The 26,921-nt window shown below is 36.7% G+C and overlaps 1 protein-coding gene across 2 annotated transcripts in view; it reads left to right on the forward strand.

Moving 5' to 3' along the window:
- Positions 1 to 6,463: 6,463 nt before the first annotated feature.
- Positions 6,464 to 26,921, forward strand: part of RFTN2 (raftlin family member 2) — a 31,890-nt gene continuing 11,432 nt past the window's right edge. The window contains exons 1-8 of one of the 2 annotated variants that reach the window (XM_042040309.1): positions 6,464 to 6,658; positions 7,045 to 7,249; positions 12,153 to 12,336; positions 14,241 to 14,352; positions 16,300 to 16,612; positions 19,533 to 19,733; positions 22,049 to 22,170; positions 23,277 to 23,380. In XM_042040309.1, the coding sequence (XP_041896243.1) occupies positions 7,111 to 7,249; positions 12,153 to 12,336; positions 14,241 to 14,352; positions 16,300 to 16,612; positions 19,533 to 19,733; positions 22,049 to 22,170; positions 23,277 to 23,380 (1,175 nt within the window). In that variant the 5' untranslated portion in view covers positions 6,464 to 6,658; positions 7,045 to 7,110. Of the gene's footprint in view, positions 6,659 to 6,750; positions 7,250 to 12,152; positions 12,337 to 14,240; positions 14,353 to 16,299; positions 16,613 to 19,532; positions 19,734 to 22,048; positions 22,171 to 23,276; positions 23,381 to 26,921 lie in introns of those variants that run through there. The other variant, XM_042040308.1, reaches the window with a different exon arrangement.

Raw genomic sequence — 26,921 nt, forward strand, 5'->3', positions numbered from 1 at the left:
GTAGAACCTTATTTTGTGTGTCATGAAATGCACATTTTACCCAGGGTTCTGGAGATTTAGTCCCAAGCCCTTATTTTTTGAACCTGCACTTTGTTTACCAAATGTGACTTGCCTGTTTTTAATAATGTATCAGAGATTCAAGAAATAAATTTTGCAGTGAGTACTAACTTAAAAGAAGAGTGCTTAGAGGGAAGTCTCTTGAACTAATTGCTTGAAAGTGTACAAATACTGTGCAGTCACATGTTATCAGATTGTGGCTCTATCCCAGACACTCACAAAATGTAGTTTATTTTCTCTTAATTGGTGCAGATGTTATGTTGTTGATAATGAGTTGATCCCATGGCCTTTGCTTCAAAGATCCCTCACTTTCTTTTTACTTGCATGTGAACTTGATTTTGTGAGGATATTCAGTGTCAGGCACTTCACTATCCCTGCAGTGTTCCACTGTGGGGTGTGTAATGCCAGTCTGGAGGTAGTTTTAGTTAGGATTGTATCTTTAGGTCTTAAAGTTTTGTTTTGATGTGAGAGACTGAGAAGAAACCAAGTAGCTCTGAATATTGGTTTTCCTCCAGAAACTGGCAGTCACTGTTGAAATTGAGGCCTTTTCATTTACATTGTAGCTCATCTTTCTTCAGAATGCTTGCCAAGAGTGATGGCATGACGTCAGACAGCAGTGACAGAACCAACCTTTCAGGAGTTGAATCTCTGTAGACACGGTTGAGATGTAACTGACTGACCTTTGTGAATCCCTGTAGATGAATTATATATATGCTGAGGAAGAACTACATTTCCTCAGTGCCTGCAGTTGTGCTATTTTGATGTTTTAGCATCCATGACTTCTTGTTCCTTTACACTGCACAGTACTATTCTGCTAGTTTGGATTTCCAGAATGTGGAGATTCCCATGCTGTCAACAGAAGTAATTTAGTTAGCTGCAGATCTTCAGATGAGGATTTTGGGGATTGGAGAAGGGGTCACGTTGTCCTTGGCCTTTTGCAGTTCCCATTGATAATTGTAAGGCTTTGCACGTGTGTAGCAAATCATCCTTATGTATTGGCTGTCACATTCACATATGAGCAAAATAAGTTAATTTTCTGGCTTCTGCCCCTTAGAATTTAAGAGAACTGGTTGGTATCTTCTGTTTTCTACTGAGCTAACTGTTACAGTATATCTAGTGACTGCTGTCTGCTTAATATTACATTTCCATTGCAGAAGGTTAGTTCTAGCATTCTCTATTTGATTAACACTGCGTAAAATCCTGTGGACAGGCAGAAAGTTCTGAAGTTACTGAAGTTCTGTTTCTCCTATATTTTTATATATATATATTTTTTAATAAAGTAGAATTCTCTAGTTCACTAGCATTTTTGGTTCCTGCTACTTCAGATCTTATGTGTCAGAAGTCTATTCATTATCCTTGAAAAACCACTTACCATTTTCATTTTAAATTGGCAATTCTTTGTATTCTGGAACTGATTTTCCAAAATAGGCAATAAGTCATTGAATAAACTGCATTCCAGTAGTAACTGAGCAGAAACTAGCAGAACACATGGCTCTCTTGAAATGGTTTTTTCTGTTTAACATAGTTACAAAATGTGAAAAGTTGTATGGCTGCAAAATAGCTTTTTTTTTGTAAAATAGGTTTGTGGCTTTGTAATGTTGAAGTACGACAGTAGGTTCGATTCACCTTCGATATATAACATCTTCCGAAGTTTCCTATTGAAATAAAAAATATTCAGCTTAAATCCTTATTTTAAGGATCCAGAATACAGTGCCATGTGTGCATTCCTGCACACTAATCCTTACATAGCTGTTATATAGAAAATCCAGATCTAGACCATCCAGTTTCATTCTAGAATATGTGGGTTTAACTGGTGGCTAACATATGGCTGTAGTGTTTGATACTGTATTGGAGATGCAGATAATACACTTACTACTGCCTTGATAAGTGAGACACTGTGGATGCACAGAGAGAAAAGTTTAATAAATTTGCAGATCTCATTTTAGAGAACTGTTAACAATTTTAGAAATTAAAAGTTTTTCCTATTGAAACTGCTCGTAATACAGCAATCATAAACAAGCTTCTTTAGCTTTGGATTTCTAGTAAAGTTCTGAGTTGGTAGCTACAAGTTTAATTCCAACTGGTCTGTGTTTACTGTTTGGATTGTAACTTTTGTTTATTGTAGTATCAGAGTTTAAATATGGGTTTAGAAGAACATGAAAAAATGGAATTAAATTTTTATCATTAAACTGTTTTAATGACTGCAAAAGCAAACTATTGTTGTCATCTCTGTTCATTATTTTTAGAACATTAAGTTAAAACTTACAGCAGAAAAGCTGGCTTTTCTGTTCTAGTTACCACGTTTAATAAGACTGTTCCTGTCACATCCATGAAACTCTTCCTTCAAAGGAAAAAAAAATTGGGCTGAAGAAAAAAACATAAATTTCCAAACCCAAAGCCTTCAGAATTGAACCCTGCTGCTTTGTTAGTATCTTTAAACCAAATCATTCTAGAGAAAAAAGAAAGAAATGTCAGTGTTTTAGTTAAAGTAATGGCTCTTGGGAATGGGGTTGTGGAAAAAAAATATTTGACAACTGAGTTGCCAAATTCTTCTGATGGAAGCTTTTTTGCTTTTTCTGTCATTATCCTCTCTCAAGCAAAAACTTTACATTTGCTTTGAGTCATAAAACAAAGGAAGTAAGCCTGATAAAAAGTTCAAAGAGGAACTGAAGTTCAAAAATGTTGCTTTTTGAGGTTATTAATACTTAGGGATTTTAAATGTCTTATTTTTGAGTCCTGTAGCTGTTCAAATACCCTCAGGTTCTGAAGAAATCTGATCAATTTAGCATCTTTGTAATCTGCTGCCTTGTTTCTTACTAATGTCTGTGTCCTCTGTTTAAAAACCTTGTGTCAGTGATGACTGATCTATAGCTAATAATACTGCTGGGGGGGTTTTTTAACTTTTTTTTCAATATATCCTTTATAAGCATGCAAACATTCCAACCTGGGTAGGAAATGTGCTTGGTCCAAATATTTTGCATTTTGACTTTGTCAGAGGAAGTTATCCCTTCTATTTTGCAGTGAGTCGTTTTGGTCCTAGTGAAATCATTATTAATAATGATAATAATATATTCTTTGGGTAATTGGTAGAAGTTTAAGGTATTTGCATTTCTGCTGCTCACTACATCAACCTTGAGAATAAGAGTGGATCTTTACTGGTGGTATGTTTGTGAGCAGGTTATTCACTCAAAATTTTTCACTGATGAGCTTACCTGGAATAAATTCACTGATAGAAGCTGCCCAGACTAATGGTTTTTTTCCACTGGTGGCCTAACAGGCTGGAAGATGGGACATGTTCTCCTCTTGGAATCTTTATCCGGTTCTAAATCATGAGATTGAGCAGGAGTTGTGTCCTGGTTGTGATGGACCTTTAATTCTATAGCCCTTTTACAAAGTCCATGATTTATGTTTTCAAATTTAAAGTTATAACACTGCTGCTTTTGATTATTTTTGAAGTTAATGTAGTATTAAAGCAATATGATTCCTGTTGCTTTTAACTCACTAGCCAGTATCTTAATCAGAAAGAGACAGGGTTCTCTTTAATAAAGATAACATTTGGTGCGGATGCTGGTATAGTGACTGAACTGTAGATTCAGTAATTTAGGATCTTCCTTGAGTTTTGGTTTAGATATTGTACATACAGACAAGGAACATCTTTGGTGTACTTTCCTTATTTTCGTAATTTTCCATGCACTTCATGATGTTAGCCAGGAGGAAACTTGGATGATGAGGTACTATCTCCCATTCTTGATCCCCTAAGGTAATGGGGGAGAAAATCTTTAAACTGCATTATTAAATTGCTTAATGCAGATCATATTGGGTTTTGGAGAAGGGAAGGTGTTCTTTTAAATAGGCTTTGTGTTCAGATGGGTTTGTGACAGATATTCCAAACCCCAAGAAGTGTTGTCTTTACAATTCCAGCAAGGAAGATTTCATCAAAAAGAGGTGCCAGTACCACTTGTGTTTGGCACCAAGGCCATAGACAGAGAGCCTGTCCTGGCTGTCAGTCATGTTGATTGCAGCTTAGCACGGAGTCAGGAACCAGGGGGACATCTATTTCCAAACTGCAGTTTCAAGCATGGGATGGTGTCCTTTGGTTCAGTAAGCCTGGTAATGTAACAAGGGAAACAGAAATGCCTCCCACACAAAAGTTTTCAAACCTCCCTCAGACAAGAGGGAACAAAGCAGATCATGAGCAAGAGGAGGAGCAACCCTGAGGTGTGGGTAGACAGCAAGGCTTGTTTGCCTCACAGTCTGGTCAAAGCTGCTGTGCAGAGCTGCTGCTGCTTCTCACCCTGTGTTGCCAACAGGCAGTCAGTAGTTCAGCACGGGACACACCTTCCTGTTGGTGTGCTACTCTTGCTGTCTTTGTATCATTTTTCTGTTTAGTCGGAATAAAAACTGTTGGGGGATCCTGAAAGCCTTCTGTGGAGGCAAAGTTCCTTTGGGCTCATTGGTCCTTTGTCTGGCTGTCTTTGCCTACTTTAAAGTCTAAAAATTTTACCAAGTTTCAGTGAAGGAGTCACATGCCCTTTCAGAGGGGGTGCTGTAAATACAACATGCCAGTGAATCACAGTGTAGTTTTAGGGATTTGCTCTTCTCTGATGCCAGTTCCCAGAGCCTTTGCATTTTGGGTCACTGAAGATTGTTTTGTAGTTTGTATCCACTTTGCAACAGGAAATTGCAGCTCTTGAATCTTAAGAATCTTGTGATGCTGTGTCTCTCCTGAGTCATTCAAGTGTTGTGATGCAGTTTTGAACTCCTGTGGGGTATGCTGCTTGTTCTTGCTGATTTTGTTTTGTTTTCTCTATTTTGGTCTGTGGGACCTTTGGTTTCATTGGCTGAGGTTAGCAGCTTGAGTCAAGTCTGCAATGACAACTGTTGACTGACTTCCAACTTGGAATCTTATAACTACTTATACTAATCTAGGATTGCACAAAATATGGACCGTTGCTTCTGTCTGTGATTCTTCATGGTGTTGTAAGAGTTTGTTTATATTATGGAAAGTCCTGTCTTGGTGAGAGGGTTGTAATATTGTGTAAGCCTTGTCATGAAGAGTTCAAAATGGCCTCACTAAAAATGTAGCTATTTTAAGTTAAAGATAAAAAAGCAGCCTGCTGGCAACTGGAGTAGTGCTGCAAAAAGCTGGTTTAGTTGCAGCTATCTTAGTCATGCCATGGCTTTATACAAGCAGTTACAATGAATCTTAAGGGATGTGTAGAATGAAGCAGCAGGATTCTCAGTGTTGAGTGGGCAGTTTATATGTATGGCTGATACGGCAACAGTTCAGGGATAACCTTTAATGAAAAAAAAAGTAGTGTTTGGGAGCAATTTCTGTGTAAGAGGACATGCAGCAAGATGAAGAATTCTGCGTATTTGATACGTCTTCCTAGGTTTTAATCAAGAAGACAACACTTGAGGACTTCCTTTGTTTTAGCACTCAGGAGCTTGTTTTAAATAATAACAGCAATTATAATTACAGCTTCAGTTCTAGTCTCTGCACTAAGTGACTTCTAAATTTTTTTCCAGAATTTAGTGACTTCAATCTATAATACATATTTCAAAGGGTTGTAGTTTCTAGACTTATCATTCCTGGTAAGTTGCTTAAATAAAGTTTGATCAGTTTGCTTGCAGTAGAACAGAAACCCACAAATAGTTAATGCCTAACTTGGTGCTATTTATTATAGAAAATATTAGCATTTTTAATAAGGTATATTTATTTCAGTGAGAAAAAAGCAGAAAAGCCTTTTGAATTTAAATGTGCAGTTCATATAATCTAAAATGGTGTTATGAATCTTTGGTTTTCTCTGGATGACTCTTTAATTTCTTTAGATGTAGTCTCAAAAGAAAAGGCAAATTTCTAACAGTTTGTCCTGGGAGTAGCAGAGCTTTAGAAAATAACTGTGTTCCTTTTTTTTTTTGCCATGCATTATTGTGGCCTGCATCAGGTATAATACAGTTACAAGTGACTTGCAATAGTTAATAGAAGAGTATTGAGAGCTCTTAAAATTATACTGAATTTTTAGGACCTAAAGAAAAGTTTACATAGAAAGCAGTGTTGAAAGTCTGTGGCTGTACCAACTTAGGTCAGTTTAACAGAGGAGAAAAATATTTTGTTTGTTCAATATCCAGGAGTAATGGAAAACGAAGTTTTGTAACTTTATTCTTATATAGTGTTGAAAAAGTCTTTCCCATTTGAAATGAGGAATATTTCAGTGTAATTTTTTTGGTTTTTTTTCAAAACCAGTTACATAAGTTAATTTTCATGATGAAGATTCTTACTGATTTTTCTGGATGAGAAATTACTACATATTTTTATGCTATTACACTGTGTTCGTGTTGGTGGTTTTTTCCTCTGCAATAAAGTCCCTGTAGAAAGGAAATAGGAGCCAACTCTGAAATCTAAAATAAGGACCAAACAGCTTTTCATTTGCCTTTCTACCCTTTGAGATGCCAGAAGCAATTTCCTCTTGAAGCTGACTTCCTTTCTGGAAGTGATTTTTTGTCTCCAACCATGTTGAGGCTCTTTTCTCATTCTTTCATTCTGACTAACTTGCTTTTTTTCTCTCTGACTTTCTACTGCCGTTGGGAACTTCTGGAGGTAAGTAATGACAGACAAGTTTCTTGCTAACTTTCTTTTTCAGTTCTTCTTCCCCCCTTGCCCCCCCTCACCCGGTCAGTCTAGAAGGACAGACAAAGCACTATTGGTGTCCTCTGCAAGAGAGCACTGATAGGGGCTGGCTGTAAATTGACGTGGCATGGAAAATCTCTGCTAGTTTGGAGCAGCTCTAATGTTGCTGCAAAATCAAGCCTACTCTTAACCAAGTTTGTAGCTTGAAATCATCACGAGCTTACTGCTTCTATATTAAAAATGAATGGAAAGTACCTTTGCTTTTTGGTTTGGGAACTGGACTTTTTCTCTGTTTGGATTTACAGATAATAGAAAAAATCAAGGGGAATTATTTGGTTCCTTTTTTTTTCCTGTAGTAAGAGCGACAGATCTTGCTGCTCCCCCCACCTTTTCCTGCGACTTAATCATTTGCAGATCTTGCCATGGGGTGCGGACTGAGAAAGCTGGAAGACCCAGATGATAGCAGCCCTGGAAAAATCTTTTCTACACTGAAGAGACCACAAGTTGAAACAAAGACGGATTCTGCTTATGAATATGTATTGCTGGATTTTACTGTAGAAGGTATTTTTTTTATGCTGTATCTTTACTATTTTGAAATGAGAAGGAACAGGATTTAACTTAGTTTTGTCTTGTTTGACTTACAGTAAATCTTAGGCACTTTTATCAAAGCTAGCCAAAATGTAAGACTTTTATTTTGAAACACAAATCATGACGAAGGTTCTTACTTGTATAAAATTACAATGGAAACTGCTGAAGTATTTTTAACAACCAAACCCTCCAAATTATACAACTGTCCTCTTTAAGGAAGCTGGCTAAAAGCTGTTAGAGAGTTTTCCTAGTTTCCTGGGAGTCAGATACTGCCATCCGTATTCACTTTGAATAATGGTTGTCTGAATTCAGTGTGACGGTTCAGAAAATACACTGTGCCTGAGCCTTAATTGAATAACAATCTTTTAAATGCACTCAACTTCCGAAAACAGGCTGTCATTGTCCTTGTTACTTTATGCAGAAGTAAGCCTGTTCCTTAGTTGTATATCAGGAGTAACTTCCCCTCTTACACCCACCACAGTCTCTTGGTAGATGTTTCTGTAAGAGTCTGAGTTTCGGCTTACTATTTTTTCCAAATGCTTTACTTGTAGTTGTTGAATAGTCTTTTGAAATTGTGACTGAAATGAAACAGAATCTGTATGCATAGCTAGAGGCAGACAGTGCTCTGTGGGATACTTCCTTCCCGAGGGTGTCCCATCTCTAACAGAGCAACTCCCTGTTCCACAAAGTTGAAAACATAAACAAGCCCAGATGGCTGCCCTCAGAGAACAGACAGCTCAGTTTTACAGTCACTTTATAGTAACTTGCATTTTGTAACAACCCAATCTACTGGAAATGCTTAATAACAGGGATTTGAAGTAAATGCTGTTACTAGAAGGGTTGGATAAAGGGAGACAGTGTAAGTGCAGATCTTACTGCAACTACAGGAACTTTTTCATAAACAAAACTTGGCTTCTGATTACTTTTAACTCTTATAATACTTTTATCTAAAATACAGGAGTCTTTTTTTAAAAAAAGCTGCAAGATACTAATAGAAGATAGATCTCCAGCATTATAATGTAGCAGAATGTAACTGTGTTCTGTTTATTTACACAAAAAGTTTCTTACTGGCTTGTTCCTTTTGAGGAAACAAAACTAATGAGTAAGTAATAGTGGTAAGACGTTGGAAATAGAGCTAGGCTGCCTAAGGCATACATGGGTTGCCTATTAATCCACTGATAGAAAGGATAAATTTTTTGGAAGCTGAAGAGTGTTTAGTGTTCTTAAATAGCCTCTCTTCTGGATAGTTTTGCTGTGTTTTCAAGTTAGTTTCTAGAAGTGGTGTATAAATTATTTGTTGTAAAGGAGGTTGTGACTTTTTTAAGTAAAAGCCCATCAAAAAAGTGCAAATAAAGGTGTATCTGTTTTAATAACCTAGCAGTACAGCAGTAAAGATTAATTTTCTCCTGTTTTATCTGATATTCAGAATTGCTTCACTTCAGTGGAATTATGAATGTTAAATAACAGTTCCAGATAACAGCCTAACTCTTCTTTAGGTTTCTCACTGGAAGTAAGAGGATTTGTAAACACAGGTATCTTTCTGTTGACTGGTTCTAGCTATGCCTATATATGACCTTAAAATATTTTTTCTTTGAAGTCTCTCTTTTTTAGAGCTAAGATGAATACAGAAATAAAACATGGTGTGTATATATACTGTCTTGGAGGCATTTTTAAATTCTGATTGTTTCTGAAATGTGGGAATTGGCTAAAGCAGTGTAGACAATATATTGAGCTTTTGTCTTTTTTTCTTCTATTTCAGTCAACTCACTCATGTACTTGTTGCTATTTGAATATCCTTTGGCTAAATGAAAGTGAGGCCCCTTTATCACTGCAGACCAAAGTTTTTGCTCTGCTGTCAAGTTGTGCCATATCTTTATGGCACTCGTTCTGCTGTGCCACTTTCCAGAGCAAGGTCTTCCCCTACATAGATTTGTGTGCCCAAGTGATTTCTTGCCACTGGATCTTGCATCAAGTAAAACAGAAAATCTGCACTTAATATTTTAAGATCTTACGGTAAACTACGTCCTGCATCAAGATAAAAGTATAGCAAGCATAAATGTGTTACTTCAATTCAATATGCCTTATTCTGTGCTTTATCAGGTATATGCAATGTGAAGTTGAAATGAGCCTGCTGGGGAAACTTTCAGCAGTCTGTGATCTTCTCCCAAGCCATGATGCAGATTAGGTCAACCATGCTGCAGTCTAAATTTGCTGGCTGCAGTCCCTGTGCATCTTAACTAGTTATTAGCTGTGCACTGAACCTTGGCTTCTCTCCTCCTGGTCCCCAAAATGCTCCCATCCCTACTGTAAAAATTAGCTTTGAGTTCCATGGAGGATGATCTCCATCAGCAGAATCCCAAACAAGAAAATTGCAGCCAATCTTTTATTTTGGTAGAACTGAATAGTGCAAAGAAAAGGGAGCAGTGGACTCTGAAGTATAGTTTTAAATGCCTGTCAGTGACTGTAAATTCCAAGGTCTCAGGCATGAGGCATATCCCAATAACAAAAACAGCTGCTATTCTTTTAAGTCAGTTTACCCAAAAAGTAGTGATAGTTTATATATTTCTACTAAGCAGAATGCTTATGCTTTATCCATAACCCTCATATTAGGGAGAAAAATAAATACTGATGCAGCCTACTAAGGTGGCATGCTGTCAAGTTCTTGTCACTCTGAGTACCAATATGAATAAGTATGAAATAGCTGTTTTGTCATCATCTTCAGTATCCTGCATCTGAGGCTTACTATGCAGCTAGAAAGTTGGCTGGAGTTGCTATTGCTACAGTATTTTGGCTACCTGTTGAGAGCACATCAGAAAGGAATTTTTTTTTTAATGAAAAAGGGTTAAAGAAATTTGTAAAATCAGTGAAGTCATGATCCTATTGCATCATTCCTGCTTTTTTGGCTTGTGGGCTATGGAGCAGTTATTTCTCAATACATGTATCTCCTGGATTTTCAATGAGTGGAATCATGGGATGGAGGTATTACTAAGGGCAAGACATCTGTTTACAGAAGGGGAGCTGTGATATACTGTCTACTTAAAAAGAAAAAGTGCAACAGCCCTGTTCTTATGACTGAGAATTACTGACAGTTTAGTTTAATATGTTGAATTTTCTGGTTAACAGCAATAAACCATCAGTATGTATGTTGGTGATAATTTTTGGTAGTGTGCATTTCCTACAGTATAAATTATTCTGGTTCCTCTTGCTGGCTTTTCTTTTAAGGCTCTTACAGTGACAAGCAAAGTAGATCTCTGTTCCTTTGTCCCTTTTGTAGAAATTGGTATTAAAAAGCATTTGAGTGTTGTAAAATATTAGTTTCTGATGGTTTGTGGGGTTTTTGTGGTCTTTTTTTTAAAGCCCTCCATAAGTGTATGTATGTCAATATCCTCGTTTTATTGTGGGAAAGCAGTATAGAGAGGTTTTACAGAACACCACTCATGAACCAGCGGAGTTCTAATTCAGTTTATTAGAATAAAACATTTGAGCAAACTAACGAGTCATATCTCCAGTTGATGATCGTTTAAAACAGTAGGATAGACAAACTTTGTGACTTGCTATGTCTTAGGTCCTGAAATTCCTTGCTGATTGCCAACCTGCACTATATGTAGACAAGAGAAGGTAGGAACATGAAATTAACTCAGCAAAGTTATGAGAGATTTATGTAATTGCACTGATTATTTTTATATACTTTTTAAATTACAGAATCAAAGGAGAATTAGTGTATTTCATTATTTTCAGTTGTATGGTAGGAAAGGGAATGTTCAGGGCAGCACGTTAAGGTTGTATGTATCTTGGAAAAAGTGTCATGAGGTCACTTAAATTTGATTGAGGCATTCATTAATGCAGATAAGCACTGGTCTTAATGCATGGGAAGTCCTGCAAAGAGGGACCCATCAGAATACAGACAAGTAGGCTGCTTGGAGCAGAGGTCACCAGTAGACCAGCAGATTTCAAGCCAAGCTGTTTTGTTGTCAGAGCTCATAACTGCAAAGGATTAAGGCTTTGGCAAATCTGTGCTGGCATAATTACTCTTCTGCTACTGTTTGTGTATGAGTATTGATTTCCTGCTTTCTGAGAGCATTTACAGTTCCAGTTGTACTTGAGAGGAACAGGAATTACTGACCCATCAGACTGACTGTAGCAGAATATATCGTCTCTTACCAATGCGGAATCTTCCTTTCCTCTCTGGAAAAGCTGTGGACCATTCAAAAAAAGGTTGTCCAAGAAGTTTTCCCTTTGTCTCTGTAGTTTTCCCTAACAGCAGTGTATTGTCCAGGTGCTGCCTATTGATGCAAAATGCCTGCACATGCTGAGAGAGACCCTCCTTAGAAATTGGTGACACCACAAGCTTGCTTAGGTGATATATCCTTATGTCTGTTGGAAAAAGGAACTGGGACTGTCAATATGTCAACTCCACAGATCACTTCTAAGGGGGGAAAAAAATTAATGGAAACAAATAATTGTCGTATGCTTAAATCTGTTACATGGGAATTTACCTCACAACTGGGGTTGAGAGATACTGCTTCAGTATGTTGAAGGCTTTGGGTAGACAAAATAGTTGCTTTAAGTTCAGCCCTATTGTGTGTTTAGATGTTAACATAGCTTTTAAATCAGCTTGGCAGACCTAGATTGAGCAGAAAATGTTGCCAAGTATGTTAAAAATAGATCATACTAAGTTGTAAAAATAGGTACTTGAAGTAGTTGAATAATGTTGAATCATCTGTGAATCTGCTTTTTCTTGTATAAATACTACTGTAGTTTGTAAATAAATGCCTGGGGATAGGTTTTGTGTGGTTTACTTAAAAGGAACTCACCCAAAATGTTTATGGATGTACACAGTATCATGTGCTTCTCTTCTGCTTTCAATGCTTTTTAGCTTCCTCTAATCCAGAAGTTATCAAGATCAGTTCTGTGCTGGATATAGCATCTCGGGTGGAAGACTATTACAGCAAAGGATATGTTGTAGGAGCTGTTCATCCCATTATGCTGCCAATTGGACGGAGAAGGAGTTTCCCTGCAAGTCACATGTATCGAGTGGTACTTTCACGATTAAAACTAAGGTAACAGTGAAATAATTTGAATACACTGATTCTTTACTTAAGCCATTTGTAAGTGGATTGCTCAACCTGCATAGCTTATTATCAATTTGAAATGAGCACCTCAGATTAGCAAGTTAGTAATGTTTTTAAATGATTCTAAGCAGACAACAGGCTAATAATTTTTGCTTTGCCTTAGTAAATGTCCTAACAAAAATCCAAAATGTAATATCATCTGTCTTAGAACTTGCAGCAAATAAAAGATTAATCAAAATACTAGGAGAGTAATAAGCTGCTTTAAACTAACTCATGTCTGCTTTTTCTTGGTTTTCAAAACTTTTGTCTCTTCCCAGGGGAAAATTACATAGTTTGTGAATTAATTTGTCAGGGATAGTTTGGGGTTTTTTCTTAAGAAGGAAATAATCATTCTGGATCAGAGATCATACAAAAGCTTAGTTTTGACACTGAGGGAGAGGCAAGAGCTCATTTTTTGTTCCAGATCCATGGTCTTGTTTATTATTCCTGTTTTAATGCATTGTAATCACTGTGTGACCCTAAAGAAGATGTACAAAACAATGTTACCATTAGTTCCTTGGAATGCAAAGAAGATAACCTTTTGTTCTTATTTTGAGTAACTAGAAAAGTGGATTTCTTACTGCATTAAAAGCTGTCAGGCTTCCCCTTCTCTCCTGAGTCCTTATGTGATGCACAGAGGTTCTTGCCTTTATTTGAGGACTGGAAGGGTGTGAATTGGAAGCTGCCTCACTGCCACTCCCGTAATGCTTTCCTAAAACATTCATTTGAGAGAAATTCTTAAACCTTTTGATTGAACAAGCCTGGTCCAGAGTATTTACTGTTCATACAACTTAACCTTTGTAAGTTCATCTGCAAACAAGGTGAATGCTGTTCATATGGGCAAAAGGTTGAGTAAGAGAGCAAAATGCTTGCTCTGGATCTGAGGCTTCCAAGAGCTGACACTGCCAGCATGCAGCTCCCACAATTTGCCTTGTCCCTGTAGATGTGGCATCCTTTGGATGTTGTTTGAATCTTTAGGCCCTTGAATGGGTGAAGGATGAGTCTCTGTAGCCTACATGTGAAACTGGTGTAGATTCCAGTTTCCTTCCCAGGCACTATATGTACCAAGTTTGGTTTTGCTGTGGGGAAATATACCTTCTCCAACTACTGTTTGGAAAGTAACCTTTTATATTTGAATGTATCTCATTGACATTCTTTTCTAAATGAAATGATTGTATGAAGGAAGCATCAAATTAAATCCTGTTATATTATTGGCATACACTAAATATTGTCTGACTAATAGCACAACTGGCTTTAGATAAAACATGAGCACAGTTCTATAACTTTGAGTTTGTCAGCTTAAATATGAGAGATTTAAACATTATTTAGCCCCCAGTGTTTTTGCATTGTATTTCTAGTATTTGCCTGTACTGTTTCATTTAACAGCTGCAGCTCTGCTTTAGTTACAAAAACTAAGCAGCAGGATGTTAACAGTGTAAAAGCACCATTTTTATTCATAGTGTGTTTTCTACAAAACTGAACCTACTTTGTGCTTACTAAATTTATAGTTTAAATTGGTGCATTTTGCATCATCAGAGATCTTTGCATTTATTTATTACAAAGACAGAGCTGTTTGTCAGTAAAGCTCAGTTTCCAAAGTATCTCTCTGCATGGTCTTCAAATGAAACTCCAGTTAAATATTAGTATTCTTATCCTAGCATTGAAACACGCAGTACCTGTCACTTTGTGGAAGTAGAACAAAACACCAAAACCCACTGAGTTCTAAAAAGTATGAAGAAGAATTGTCAGTATTTCATTCATAACTATTCCAAAAGAAAAGAATTCTATATGCAAGCATTTGCTCAAGTTTGCAGCAAACTCCTGACAAAGAGTGCTTTCTTTCTGTGTTCTAGCCAGAAGTATGCAGCACCCAGAGGACAAAGGCACCCCAGGCTGGTGATTGAAGAATGTCCTTTAACATATGAAACACTGACAAATGAAGTAGTGAAAGAACTGCTAGAGAAGGTAATGGGAGTTTTTTTCCAACTTTTCTTCAGATATTTATTTCTTTCATGCATGTAAGTTACATTTAGTGGTTGTGGTTTTAATTTTGTGTTTATTTTATAGAAGCTACAGAACTGTTCTCAAAGTGAGAAAAGTTACTTTTTGTAATGTAGGACTGAGTATCCCTGTAAAGCTTTGGAAGTCTGGCTGCTTACACCACTGAAAGCAGAATCAGGCCCAAGTTCAGTCACTCTTTATAAAATGCTTGTATGATATGTGAAGTTTTATGCTTTTCTGAGTTAAGTACCTAAGAAAAATGGCTTTTTCATTCTTTAACAAAAAGTACAGCATTTATAGGAACTATACTAGATATTTATTTGGCACAGCTTTTGAAAACATTGTATACTTAAAGTAAACTTCTACTGGAATGCAAGTTATAGTTCTGGTTCTTTTTGTGTTTAACTTCCTCTGCAAAATTGAAGACTTGCTGAAACAGGAAGCTATTGTTATTACAAGAGTTAGTGATGTCTTTTACATTAGTTGCCAAGGAGGGTAGTAGGAGAAAAAGCATATTGGAGATCTTTAATGATCTTTGAAATTTCAAGAGTTGTTTGTTTTCTAAATGGCTTGTTTTGACTTTGTCAGGTGTTTCAAATTTAAAATGAAATTACATTATGCATGTATAATATAGATACCTATTTCCAGGTTGGTGTAGTGTACCAGACAAGGATTAGAAGGAAAAACACACTTGAAATGAGCAGTGATGGAGTCTTGGAAGCATGTCTGTTACAGAAGTAGTATGTGAGAATAATTTGATTTTAAAATGCTCTCAGTTTTAAAAAGACAGAGCAATTAATCCAGTTAAATCTTAGTACTTTTTTTAAAAGATATGAAACAATAAGACTTTGTGGTGTTTCAGCAAAAACATTATCATATTGCCTGTTTTTCTCTGTTGCTTGTTAAATTTAAAACTGTCTTGGTTGTCCTTGAAGCAGCAGCTCTGTATATATAATCACAGTGATTGGCATATTGTATCACTGCTGTACATAAATAATGGCAGTAGATAGACTGAAGTGTGACTATCATGATACTAAAAAGGGATTCAGTACCATCAGTTGTTTGATTTTTACTCACTCTGCTGATTAGTAGTTTAGGTGAGTAAACTGAATAAAGATCCTTCCCTCTCTGTCCTCACTTAATCCAGTACTTCCCAAGTGATGTCTTCTTTCTGAGCTGAGGCTTCTCTATTTACCTGGGAAGACTTTACTTCACAGGGGAGCTTGTAGCACAAGGTGTCAGTGGGGTCATCTTCCTAAATGGCAGCACTCCTTAACCCAGGAAGAAAAAATGCCTTCAAGAGCAGACACATCTCACAGGTAGCATAGATGTTACAGTTGTATGTTGAGACTTCAGTGCAGAGAAAAAGACATCACTGGCTGAAAGAGTTGAGAGGATTTTAATTTGCTTCTAGCTCCCTCCTTTCTCTGCTCATGCACTCTACTTGTCCTCAGTAATAATGAAGCTGAGTAGCCCCCAAGGGAACCAAGGGGTAATGACTCGCAGCACAAGACAGAGATATTTCTATAATTTTGGAGGTCGTTATTTTTAGTATGACTAGCATCACCTATTTAGAGAAATACTATTTATTGCTCTACTATACTGCTTACCAATACAACACAGTAAATAAAATACTTTGGGTTTGTTCTAAATGAAGGACTTTGTATACTCTGAAGTCATTCCCAGTGTTGGCCACCTTTCCTGGCCTGACTCCAAAGACATGCTGGAAAACTTCCATTTACTTTGAAGCAGGGGCAGCATCAAAGGAGAGTCACCCTTCTGTAATACAATGTTATGCCTTCTATGTTCTCAGCAGTTTAGTTAAGCAGTTCATGTATGTACAGGTTTTAAAGAAGAAAAAGGTCCATGCAATTCTGAAATGATTCTGCAGCTAAGTTTGTTGTATTGCAGGTTAATGAAGCTGCTAAAAGAGGAAAGAAGTTTGTGGGATTTGTAACACAACATTTTCCTGAGCCTAAAGCCTGTAATGGAACAAGCGCAGATGGAGGTGCAGAGCTGGAATCAACACTGGGCAGAAGAAATAGGGAACACAGAGGAGAAAACTTTGATGAAAACTATAAAAACTGGAATGAAGGGACGTTGAGTGGTCACTCATCTGAGAGTGGGGTAGAGGAGGAAATGCATGGAGAAAGCAGACTGTTAGAGGATTCAGATTTCCAGTTTGGAAAAGAAGTCAGCCCTTCTAAACCACGAAAAGGACATGGTAATAAACGCTGCTTGTTTGTTGCAGAAATAAGGTATTTTATTGAGTTGTTGAGGTGTTGGAAAAAATAGAAGAACAGCATTTTCTGTTGTATCAAATACTGCTTTTGGAAGATGCCTCTACATATGCACATGCGTACATATATCTGAAAGAGCTGTCAGTAAAAGAAGCAGAAGGAGAGCTTACCTTTTGCTTTATGTATGTGAGCTGTGGTAATATATTAAAATATTTCACTTTTCATACGGAGTATTATAGATCTACTGTCAGAATTCTAGTTTGCAATTTAAAGAAAGAGAACTACAAACAAACCCCCCCAAAATTGCCCACGGTGTAATTGTGACTTGAAATGTGGTGCAAACAGAAAGGGTTTTTGCTTGATATGTGTATAACAAACATGTGGCACTAAAAATCCTTCCTTTTAGAAGGATGCAATTGTTATAAAATATTTTCTGCAGTGCACATGTAGTTTTACTTAGTATTGTATTATAAACATGTAATGATTTCCAAGTATGTTGTGTGATTCCAGTTGTGCCTGTTTCAGAGCTGACAACAAAGAGAGTCCCTTCCAGCTAGAGCCAAAATTCTGCATGCTTCCAGGCAACTCACATAATGTACAGCAAATAAATCCGTTCATAATGGATTCTTTCTGGTTAATGTGCCTTCAAGAAGTGTCCTGAAAGAGATCACTTAAATTAATGCATTGACCATGAAATCAAAGACAATAATTGTTACAAAATGAATTTATTAGAGAGAAGTAAGCATTAGAAGTATGGGAATGAAAAGCATAATTGAAAAAATGGTGGTGCTGTGATAGACAGCTTAGTTGTAGAAGAATGAGATGCTTGGTGTAGTCTGTGTAAAAAATGGCCTGAAACATTGGCTTCTGGTACTGAAACTCTAAGGCCTCCTGGCTGCTAAAAGAGGAGAAGGTAAAAAGGAAGATGTAATCTAAGTATGAGAACTAATGCAAGACAGTATTGTGTGGAAAGCAGGCAGCATGAAACTTCCATGTCAGGCTGCATTTTGACATAATGGGCTCTTCCCTGATGAGCCAGACATGTTTTAATTGCTCTCAAAAGCAACCTTTTCACTCTCCTGTTAAAGCAGCCTCTCCAGTTTGTAGACTGTGAGAATGACTCTAAGCACTGAGATAATCAATGTTCCTCTTATTTTTAACTCTTGATTAAAAGCAGTTCTCCTACAAGAGAGCCTTTATATCATAATCAGTTAAAGCTTAATTCTTTCCTTACAGCTTGAAATAGTGGGTTTGCTATATATAGCAGAATAGAAGTCCTGCAAGGAAGAAGTGGAAAACTCTTGTTCTGTTCAGGAGCACTGTTTGTGCAGACTGGTGTAACCAGAAAGATAAGCAGCCAGTGCATCCCCTACGTGCAGTGTTCTCAGGAAACTCTTGAAAAAGCTTTGGCAAGGATATGCCAGGCTTCTCTACACTAGTCAGATAGAAAATCACTGGAGTTCATAAGATGAAACTTAACCACCTTTCTTGGTCTATGTTTTATGTAACCATCATTTTGAAAAATCCTGATGTGAATTTTCCAAGGCAGTCTTACATATGTGTAGATATGTACTGCTATGCCAGTGTGCCACTTCCATTTACCTCTGCTCAAAAGAGGCAAAACTGTGTCCAAGTTACAGATTGGGGTTCATGGTGTATGAATTTTGACTATTATGTTGCTTTTTGAACTATTCTCTTGAATTTTCACTATAATGCATTGCTTGCAGAGGTAAATTTCTGGTAGACATGAGGAATTGAGTAGTTGTATTGGGAAACAATTTTCTTTTTTTCTGAAGAATAAGTGATCTCACTTCAATATGTGGGAAAAGAAATTAAGTTTTGTCAGGATAAACACATCTAATATAAGCACCTGTGAAGGTGACAAAACTGTATGGAAAAGAGTCATCTCTTACTGAAAGTTCAACATTTTGTTCCTAATTTACCTTATTCTGGGCACCTGATGTTACCTGCAGTGGCTGTAGTAACACTTCTCAAAACAGAGAGGGATTCTTCCAGATACTGATTCAGACTACTTGGAGTACAAGTCCTTCTTTGGAATTAATCTCTGTTTCTGGAGCCTAGAAAGTGGGGTCATCTAAGCAAATTCCTTTGTTTTCACACTGTCAAAACTTCCATGTTTAGAGGTTGGTTTGCATTGATTTAGGCTGCCCAGCAGTATTAGGCAATCTGAGAATATTTCTGGGCAACTGTTTTGTGTTACTTCTCCAAACCAGTGACACACAAGTGTTTGTAGAACACACATAGTAAGAATTTCATAACTTGCACCAGTGATTTCCTAAAATGCTGTGGATCTATTAACTTTTAATGAGTGCTTGTTTGTGACTGGTTTTGTTACAGTACTGTATTAATACCAAGATAAAAACAAATTGAGGATATGTTGGTTTTGTATCCTTAATTTCCACTGATCATCAGTTACTATGGGAAAATCCCAGTAGGCAACTAATTACACTGGTACTTAGCTTCAGAAAATAATGGGTAAAAATCAGTACAAGGCATTCCTTGTATTTGCAAACTTAGAAAATTGTCTTTAATTTTTATATTTGCAAATATTTGTAGCCAGCAGTTCCTTGAGTGGCAGAAATAAAGCCTGTTTCTGCTGGGTTTTCCTTAGTCCTTGTATGTTTTCTTTATGCAAACCCCAACTATCTGAAGAGTCCAGTGACAGCCCAACTGTAATACCTTCACATTTTCCTCATATCCCAAAGTGTACCTCCCCTCACACCTTGTCCTGAGTGTGTTTAGTTCTTGATCAAAGCCACATCAAGAATCAATTATTAAAACTGTTGTGTAGAATTAGAAAATTATGTTAAAATAAGAGATTAGTAATATTACTAAGTTTGGAGCACTGTCTTTGAGGTTCATTCTTCCTTTTTCTCTCCTTAGACAAGCTCTATACAGTCTTCAATGTTTTTGATGATGATTCTACCTGCTGGACCTACCATGAAGGTGTTTTGTCTATGAAAGTAACAAGAAAGGGGCCAGTTGTTAGTACATTGGAAGCAGACTGGCTAGAATTAACTACATTTTATTATAAACAAGGATTGTCCTTAGTTGATTCTTTTGTACACTGGGACACTTCTAAAGGTGAGTATTGTCCCAGGACATCATGAAGCTTTTGCTTGTTTACACAGAACTGTGTGACTTGAAAAAAATTATCATATTTTGCTTCTTGATGTGAGAGTCAATATGTAAACATGTTCAGATAGATCTGTAACTGCCCAGAAAATAAATTACTCCTGTTTTAGGTATCAGATTCTACAAATTCATAATAGACTAAGTAATTGAAATTTCTGCTTTGTTTTATCAAACTGACAATTTCCAAAGCAGCAAACTAGTGTAGCTTTATAACAAAATAAACCTTTTGTGCTGGTTCATTTGGTTTGGTTTGGTTTTTCAAGAAAACAATGGGATGAAAAGCATTTAGAACTCTCAAACTCTGTTGCTGATAAAATGTGTAATTGAGAGATTAATTTCCATTTGAACTGAATTTGTCTGAAAGCCAGAAGTTAAAAGCGTGCAAAAAATAGTAGGTAGCTACTGTTGTACAATTACTTGCAAAAAAGTGAAGAAAATGGTAGTACCTAGCATTAGGGGTATGGACCAAGACAAGCTGACATGTTTAGTAAATTCCAGAACAATTAACTATTTTAACTAATAATTAGTAATAATAACTAATAGCAAGCCTAGACTTTATACTTCACTAAGGTGATACTTTGGTTGGATTTGTACCTGTCTTGCTTGTACTAAGTTGCAAGTTGTTTGTGTTCCTTTAGAATTAATTATTTTAGTCCAGTGTAAGCAAGCAAAATACAGGGTTGCAGTGGAGAAAAGTCGTCTCAAATGTTTGTTGAAAATGTCCTGGGGACCTTAAACAGTCTTTGCAATGCTTAGGCTGATTATCAAGTGCAATAGGCAATTAATAATGTATTACAGTGGCTCTCATAAGTCATTTTTTCTGCTTCTTACATGAATTATATGAGGAGGGTAAAATTACTGTCAGTGTGAGTAGTTGTTGTATTTACTATGTCTTATGCTTTTTTCTGATAATTCTGATTTAAAACAATATGCACTCATTGTCCCCTTTACAAGGCTTGGATTATTGAAGGCCTTAAATGAAGTTTTAAAAAATGTAAAACATAAGATCTTTGCAAGTTAAATTACGATTCTTCAAAAACAAAAACCTGACACTAATGACAGCTCTTCAGTTTTCATTGTTCTCCATGGTTTTGAGTGTGAATCACTGTGTTTCTGTAGCTCTGCAGTAAATTTAGTGACTCAGAGGCACATAAGCTCATCAACATAGATTTACTTCTGATGGAATTTGGCAGCTAGTCCCTCTCAAACTGCATATTTTGTGTGCGTGAACAGTCTAATGTCACAGTTTGTGGTAGTCATCTTTTTTGCTCTGAAGCTGTTACTCCTATTTATTTAACTCAGTGGAAGAACCAAATTTCCTTTGGGGGAGGAGAGGTGAGAATTCAGACTTGTAGTTTTCAATACAGAGTTTTTTTAGAGCTGGAAGAGAACTCTCTGGAGATCTGTTACAGTTCACTGAGGGGTGGTTTTGGCAGCTGTTGAAATTAATCTTTGCAGCTGTTGTCCAACAACAGTTTTACAGTTTTCCCATTCCCCACAGAGAGAGCTGTCTGCTCTTCTGTGCATGAATAACTTCCCCGTCTTTAATATGCAGGTAATAACATACCTCATCCAGCATTCAAGGAGACTTAAAGCTGATATTTTGAGGATTACATAATTTTACTGTACAAAATTAGTTTTAGTCAGCTGTCAAGATAAATCTCCACAAAAGGCTTCCCAGAGGCTGCTAGGAGAAGCAAAACCAGAAAATGAACCAATATTTGATGCACAGTGTTAGTTTGGGCCAAACGGATGCTACCAGGCTTTGACATGTGAGTCAGGGAGTTGTGCTCTGAAACTTCCTTCCCGTCAGGAATCCTCCTACAATTACTCGTTTCAGGCTCTTCCTGTGGCCATTAACATATGTAGTTGAGCTTTGCACTTCATGGTTCACTCATTTTTATGCTCTTTCCCACCACACCAAAAGCCACACTTCTTGTCAGGAAGACAATATTGAAGCTGAAGAAAAAGGGTCATGCCCATCCTCTGCAATGGATGTGTTGAATACAGGAAACTGGAATTCAGATTGGAGTATGGAAGGGGTTAATGCTTTTGAGAAAATAGCTCATAGTTCAATTTGTATAGAAAAAAGGGATTTTAATAATAAGTTGATTTGCACACTCCAAGCTGTAACTAGATGGATAAAGAACCACAATTTTGAGTTTGCTGAGTCATTTATTTTAGAGGATTGTTCAGTGAGAAAGAAACATCTTGTGTATGTCTTGGTAATCTATTAACCTAAAACTTAATGTTTATGTTCACAGGGGACTATTTGCCCAAATCTTTAGAAGGATTCTTTATCTACGAAGAAGAAGGTGCTGGGGTTCCAGGTTCTAATAGGAAAGGAAATGATGCAATAGTTGTTGAACAATGGACAGTCATTGAGGTAAATAGGTGACTACTTAGCAGTGCTATTTCCTACTTGTTTTTTTCTTTGTTTTTTCCTTTAGGATGCTGGTACCCGTGTTCCATAAACATTAAGGATGGCTTCCTGAAGTCACCTGCATAGGCTTAACTAAAGCCTCAAATCATAAAAATGAAATCAGATTTGTGAGCGTTGGTGAATATGCATAAAAGAAATATGCTGGAGGAATTCTGGCCTGACATTTGTAAATGTTCATACCAACAAATACAACCACCAAAGAAAATGTTTTGGGGGGGCTTTGTGTGTGTTTCAGACCAATTTAGGTGTAGTTTCAGCAAGTGCAGATCACATTGATAGTGTGAGGTATACTTTAAAAAGGAGGAGAAAGTAGAACTGGAAACAGAACAAGAGAAAATTGATAGTGAATTAATTCAGTATGGTATTCAGATATGTATTTTTATGAAAATTTTCTGCTAAATATGAAAGACTTGGGTTTCCTAATAAACTTACATGTACTGCTGTAGTAGGTTACAGCAATAAAATTACTTAAATTACTGTTTAGAAATATTCTACTCTTTTAGGGCTATTGGTATCAATGACATCTGAAAGCAGTTGTTGTTGGATTTAGGTCTTACTTTTTGAAATATCCAATGATAAATACATTTACCAATGTGAAAAAATCAACATCAAACTAAACTTTTCTATTAAAAAAAACCGCAGAAAAACCTACCAAAACCTTAACTATGTATCTAAGTGAGATGCTTATTCTTCACATGTGGAGTAAAAAGTGTAAAGATGCCAATTGACACATGTAATTATGGTGCTTAAAAAGTTTTAGACACTAATTTAGCAAAGTGACAAGTTTAATGAGTGAGATGTGCTTTGAATTGTCTTGATGAGTCAGGGCCCATACCTAATGTTAATAAATTCTGTTTTCCATGGATTTTGTAGTCTTGAACTTTTCAAGTTGTTTTCAGTTTGAAATAATGAATCTCCATCAAACAAGCTTGATGTCATCTCAGAGGATTATCTCATTTAAAGTGGGAGGGGAGGTGTTGTAATTGTGTAGAAATGCAAACAAAACCTGTACAGAGTCTCTTTACTACTTCTTATAATTATTAATGTAGGGGTGTGAAATTAAAACAGATTATGGACCTTTATTGCACACGCTGGCTGAGTTTGGATGGCTCCTGACCTGTGTCCTGCCTACACCAATTGTACGACATGACAGGTACCCAAACAATTGATTACAGCATTTTTGGTGTGTATGTCTGAGAATTGGCAAATACTTGCATACTTAAATGTAAAAGGAAGAAAAATGCTGATGTTAAATGTATGTAGAGCTTGAGATGTAAGTAGCACTTTCGTGGAGTGTTTTTACCATATCTGCTTAGGATTACTGATTTCAGTGAGTCTTATTCTAAATTTAAAATATATTGTGTAAATCTGAACATGAAAAATTTTATTTAGGAAACTTTTTATCACATACCCAGTCCACAGCAATGGGGTTACTCATGCTTTAACCGGAAACAAGTGTGGGAATGTTTCACTAGTTTAGGACCTTGGTGAATGACTGATTTAGACTATGGAAAAAGTCATGTTGTCACAAGACAGTCCATGGAGTATTTATTTCAAGTTAGGGCAGAGAATGTGCTAATCCAGCAAGTTATTGGGCTGTTTCTCTTCTTTAATGTAGACATTATGGTTCACCTCAAATATAGTACCAGACTACTGGATTTCAGTCTCTAGCTGTATTGCTTATTTAGATCATTGATGGGCCTCTTTTCTACATAAGAAGAAAGCTAAATTGCAGACCTGGATTTTCCATAACATTCCAGGCTTTTTTTTCTTAAATAACCCCCTGAAAAGGTACTCTGGCTTTCATCACAGTATCAAGCTAAAAAATGGCCAATGAAACACTAGACCAAGCACACTTAATGCCTCTCTTCTCTCATCATTTTTTTTTAAGGTTCTCCACCCATAAGATTGCCAAACTTCAAAAACAAACAGATGTACTGAGGCAGGACTTAGGGCTCATTAGCAGCTGTGGGAAGAGTGGGTGACTTGAGTAATCTTTGGATCCCAGACCTCACTGTGTTAAATCAAGACAGCATGAAAAAGATGTGAATGAAGGATTAAGAAAACTGCTGCAAGAAAGTGGAGTTCTGGTCAAGTGATTTGACATAAATAAATCAACTCACCCCGCATAAGGAGGCTTTTGTGATAAAGCAATAGGTGTTGGGTTTTTTTGGCAGTGGTTTTTCTAATAGTTGATTTCAACCAACTGGTTAAATGCAAAGACAAAAGAAGTTGTAGTAAAATATGGCATGTTCTGTTGCTTATTTTTTTTAAGGGTCTATGTTTTGTTTTCCTCTGGAAGAAGCAGTTTCCAGAATATGAAACAAATGGTTATCCTTTAATTTCTGCAATAATTTTGTAGTCTAAGTGTATTAGCTTTGAACATGGTGACTTAAGGGCTATGTGAACTACTTGGCCTGGTTTTCATAAACAGCTGAAATTTTGGCCAAATCTTAGAGCTTGAGAGTAAGTGTTCAGAATCTGGGTTTAATCTGTGAAGAATGCCAGAGAAGAATGAGAGAGAGATTTTAGTAGTCATGGTGTGTTGTGAGTCATAGGATGAGAGAATTTTTAACTGCCAACCAACCTTTTGTGTCCCCCAAGCAATGTAACTGAACCAGCCCCATAGGGTTTGGATAAGCAGGGTCAGGAATGTCCTGAGCAGCTGCTGAATGACACTCTGGGAGTGTCAGTTTGTGCTTGCAGCACATCACATGGTGTTGGTTTGTACCTCATAGATCACAGAGCAAAGGCAGGGCCAATTAATAGAGGCAAAGTGCTGTAAGAAAAAAAGTTAGGACCCAGTGCTGTAGGAAGCATCAACGGACTGATTAGGCTGGAGCTGTTCCTTGAATTAGAGAGAACATACCAGGAAGATATTTAGGTCTCAAATAGTGCTGTATCCCAGATGTGAAACAACCAGAGCATTAAATAGCAGTGCTCATGCTAAAGGGGGTTGTATCCTGGCCAACTCTGAAACTGGATTCATTTTGTATCCATACTAGAGTAACTCAGATTAATAAAAACCATTTATTTTCTGGTCTGAATGGTTCAGTAGGAGTCTGTATGAATTGTCTAATGCTTGTTATCCCAAGCTGAGTTACTCTTGGAAGAAGTAGGATGAATCATGTTTTGTGTGCCTGCAGTACATCTCATATACAGCAATTCAATTTTCTTAAAAAAAGTAAAAAAGCTTATGAACAAGAATTTCTAATTAGGAATTGAGAATTCATAAGAGTCAGAAAATGAATGCCTTCCTGTTCTGATAGGCTAAGTAGTGATTGATAACAACTATTTTTAGGCATTGATGTTGGTATTTAAAGAGGAGAAGAAATTCTTGGAAGGTCACTGTGTGTCTGCTGTGAAAGATGCCATTACTGTGGTGGTAGGTTATCCTAGGAATGCAAAAGTCTTAATAAAGAGGGACACACTTTATGCTGATCAACAGCTGGTTTTTTTCCCAGACTTGAAACTCTGACCTCAAAACCCAGCCTGAATATTAAGGAGCTTCAGAAACACTGAAAAAACAAAAAAACCCAACATTTTGGGATGATCTGAAAAATGATGTTTTCATAATTTTTAATATAGAATTTGTGCATAGTGTGTAAAGAAAATTTTCTATTTTCCCCGTTTTTACTCACTGTAGTACTTTCCTCTGTCGTCCTTTTCTCCTAATTTATTGCAAAACTTTCCCTCATCTCAGATCTTTTGTGATCTGTTCTTAGACATTGTGCCCACTGCTTGTCTGCAGATGAATAGTGTAACCAACAGGCCAGTACGGGTTCTAGGTGTGTGATGGAATTGTCGTGCCCTGGTGTGTTCCTTTTCAGGTTTTTGCATGGTTAGGATCTGAAACAGGTTAAAAAACACCAGGCTGTCATACATGTTCTATGTGGGTTTGTAGTTTTTAATGTTTTTACAGATCTTAATAAAATCAGATGTCCTGATGCCTGGAGTGTTCTGAGAGCTGAATGTCATGGGTCACTGTCTCATTCATGCAGGGACGGTAGTCTGGAGATCTGTTTAGTCCTTTACCTCCTACGTCAACAGTTAAATTATGTTGGATGCAGGAAACATTTCCCTGAGAAAAGTTAACTTTCTTGAAACATGCACAGTGGTGATTTTGTGCAGTGTTGTTTGAAAAATAAACACTGTGGGTCTTGGTTTTTTTTGGCCTGCACACTATAGATTGCATAGAAGCCCTCTTCTGACAGTGATTCTGTTTTTGCTAGAAATATGAGGAAATAGAACATGAAAAAAATGAATATGATGCAATGCTTGTTGTATCCATCCATGTTGGGTATTTAAACTGTGTCAGGGGTCAATAAAGAAATTTTTAGATGAAAGAAAGCAGACCATAAAAGAATACCAGACAGATCCACAAAAATGTTATTGACCTAAAGAACCCCCTGCACTATATACAAGTCTTATTTAATTGGTGAATTCCTTCAAGACAAGAATTTGATAGTAATGATGCCAAGCTCAGAAGATAAAGAGCAAGAAAAAAATTAATAGTCCTTTTAGGAGTTAAGTCTAATGAGTATCTAGAAAATAATTTCCTTGTAAATTAGTGCTGCTGCAGTTTTTAGTATGGTATTATTATGAGTTTGTGGAAGTCCATATATGTTTGTGGTTGAAAATTAGAAGTATTTCTAAGGCTTTTAAATTTTTCATTTAATAGATCCTTTAAGCCA

The sequence above is a fragment of the Corvus kubaryi genome, unplaced genomic scaffold (genome assembly GCF_017639235.1).
Source record: "Corvus kubaryi isolate FWS band 111438036 unplaced genomic scaffold, C.kubaryi_AGA036_p1.0 37396, whole genome shotgun sequence".
NCBI classification, from domain to species: Eukaryota; Metazoa; Chordata; class Aves; order Passeriformes; family Corvidae; genus Corvus; species Corvus kubaryi.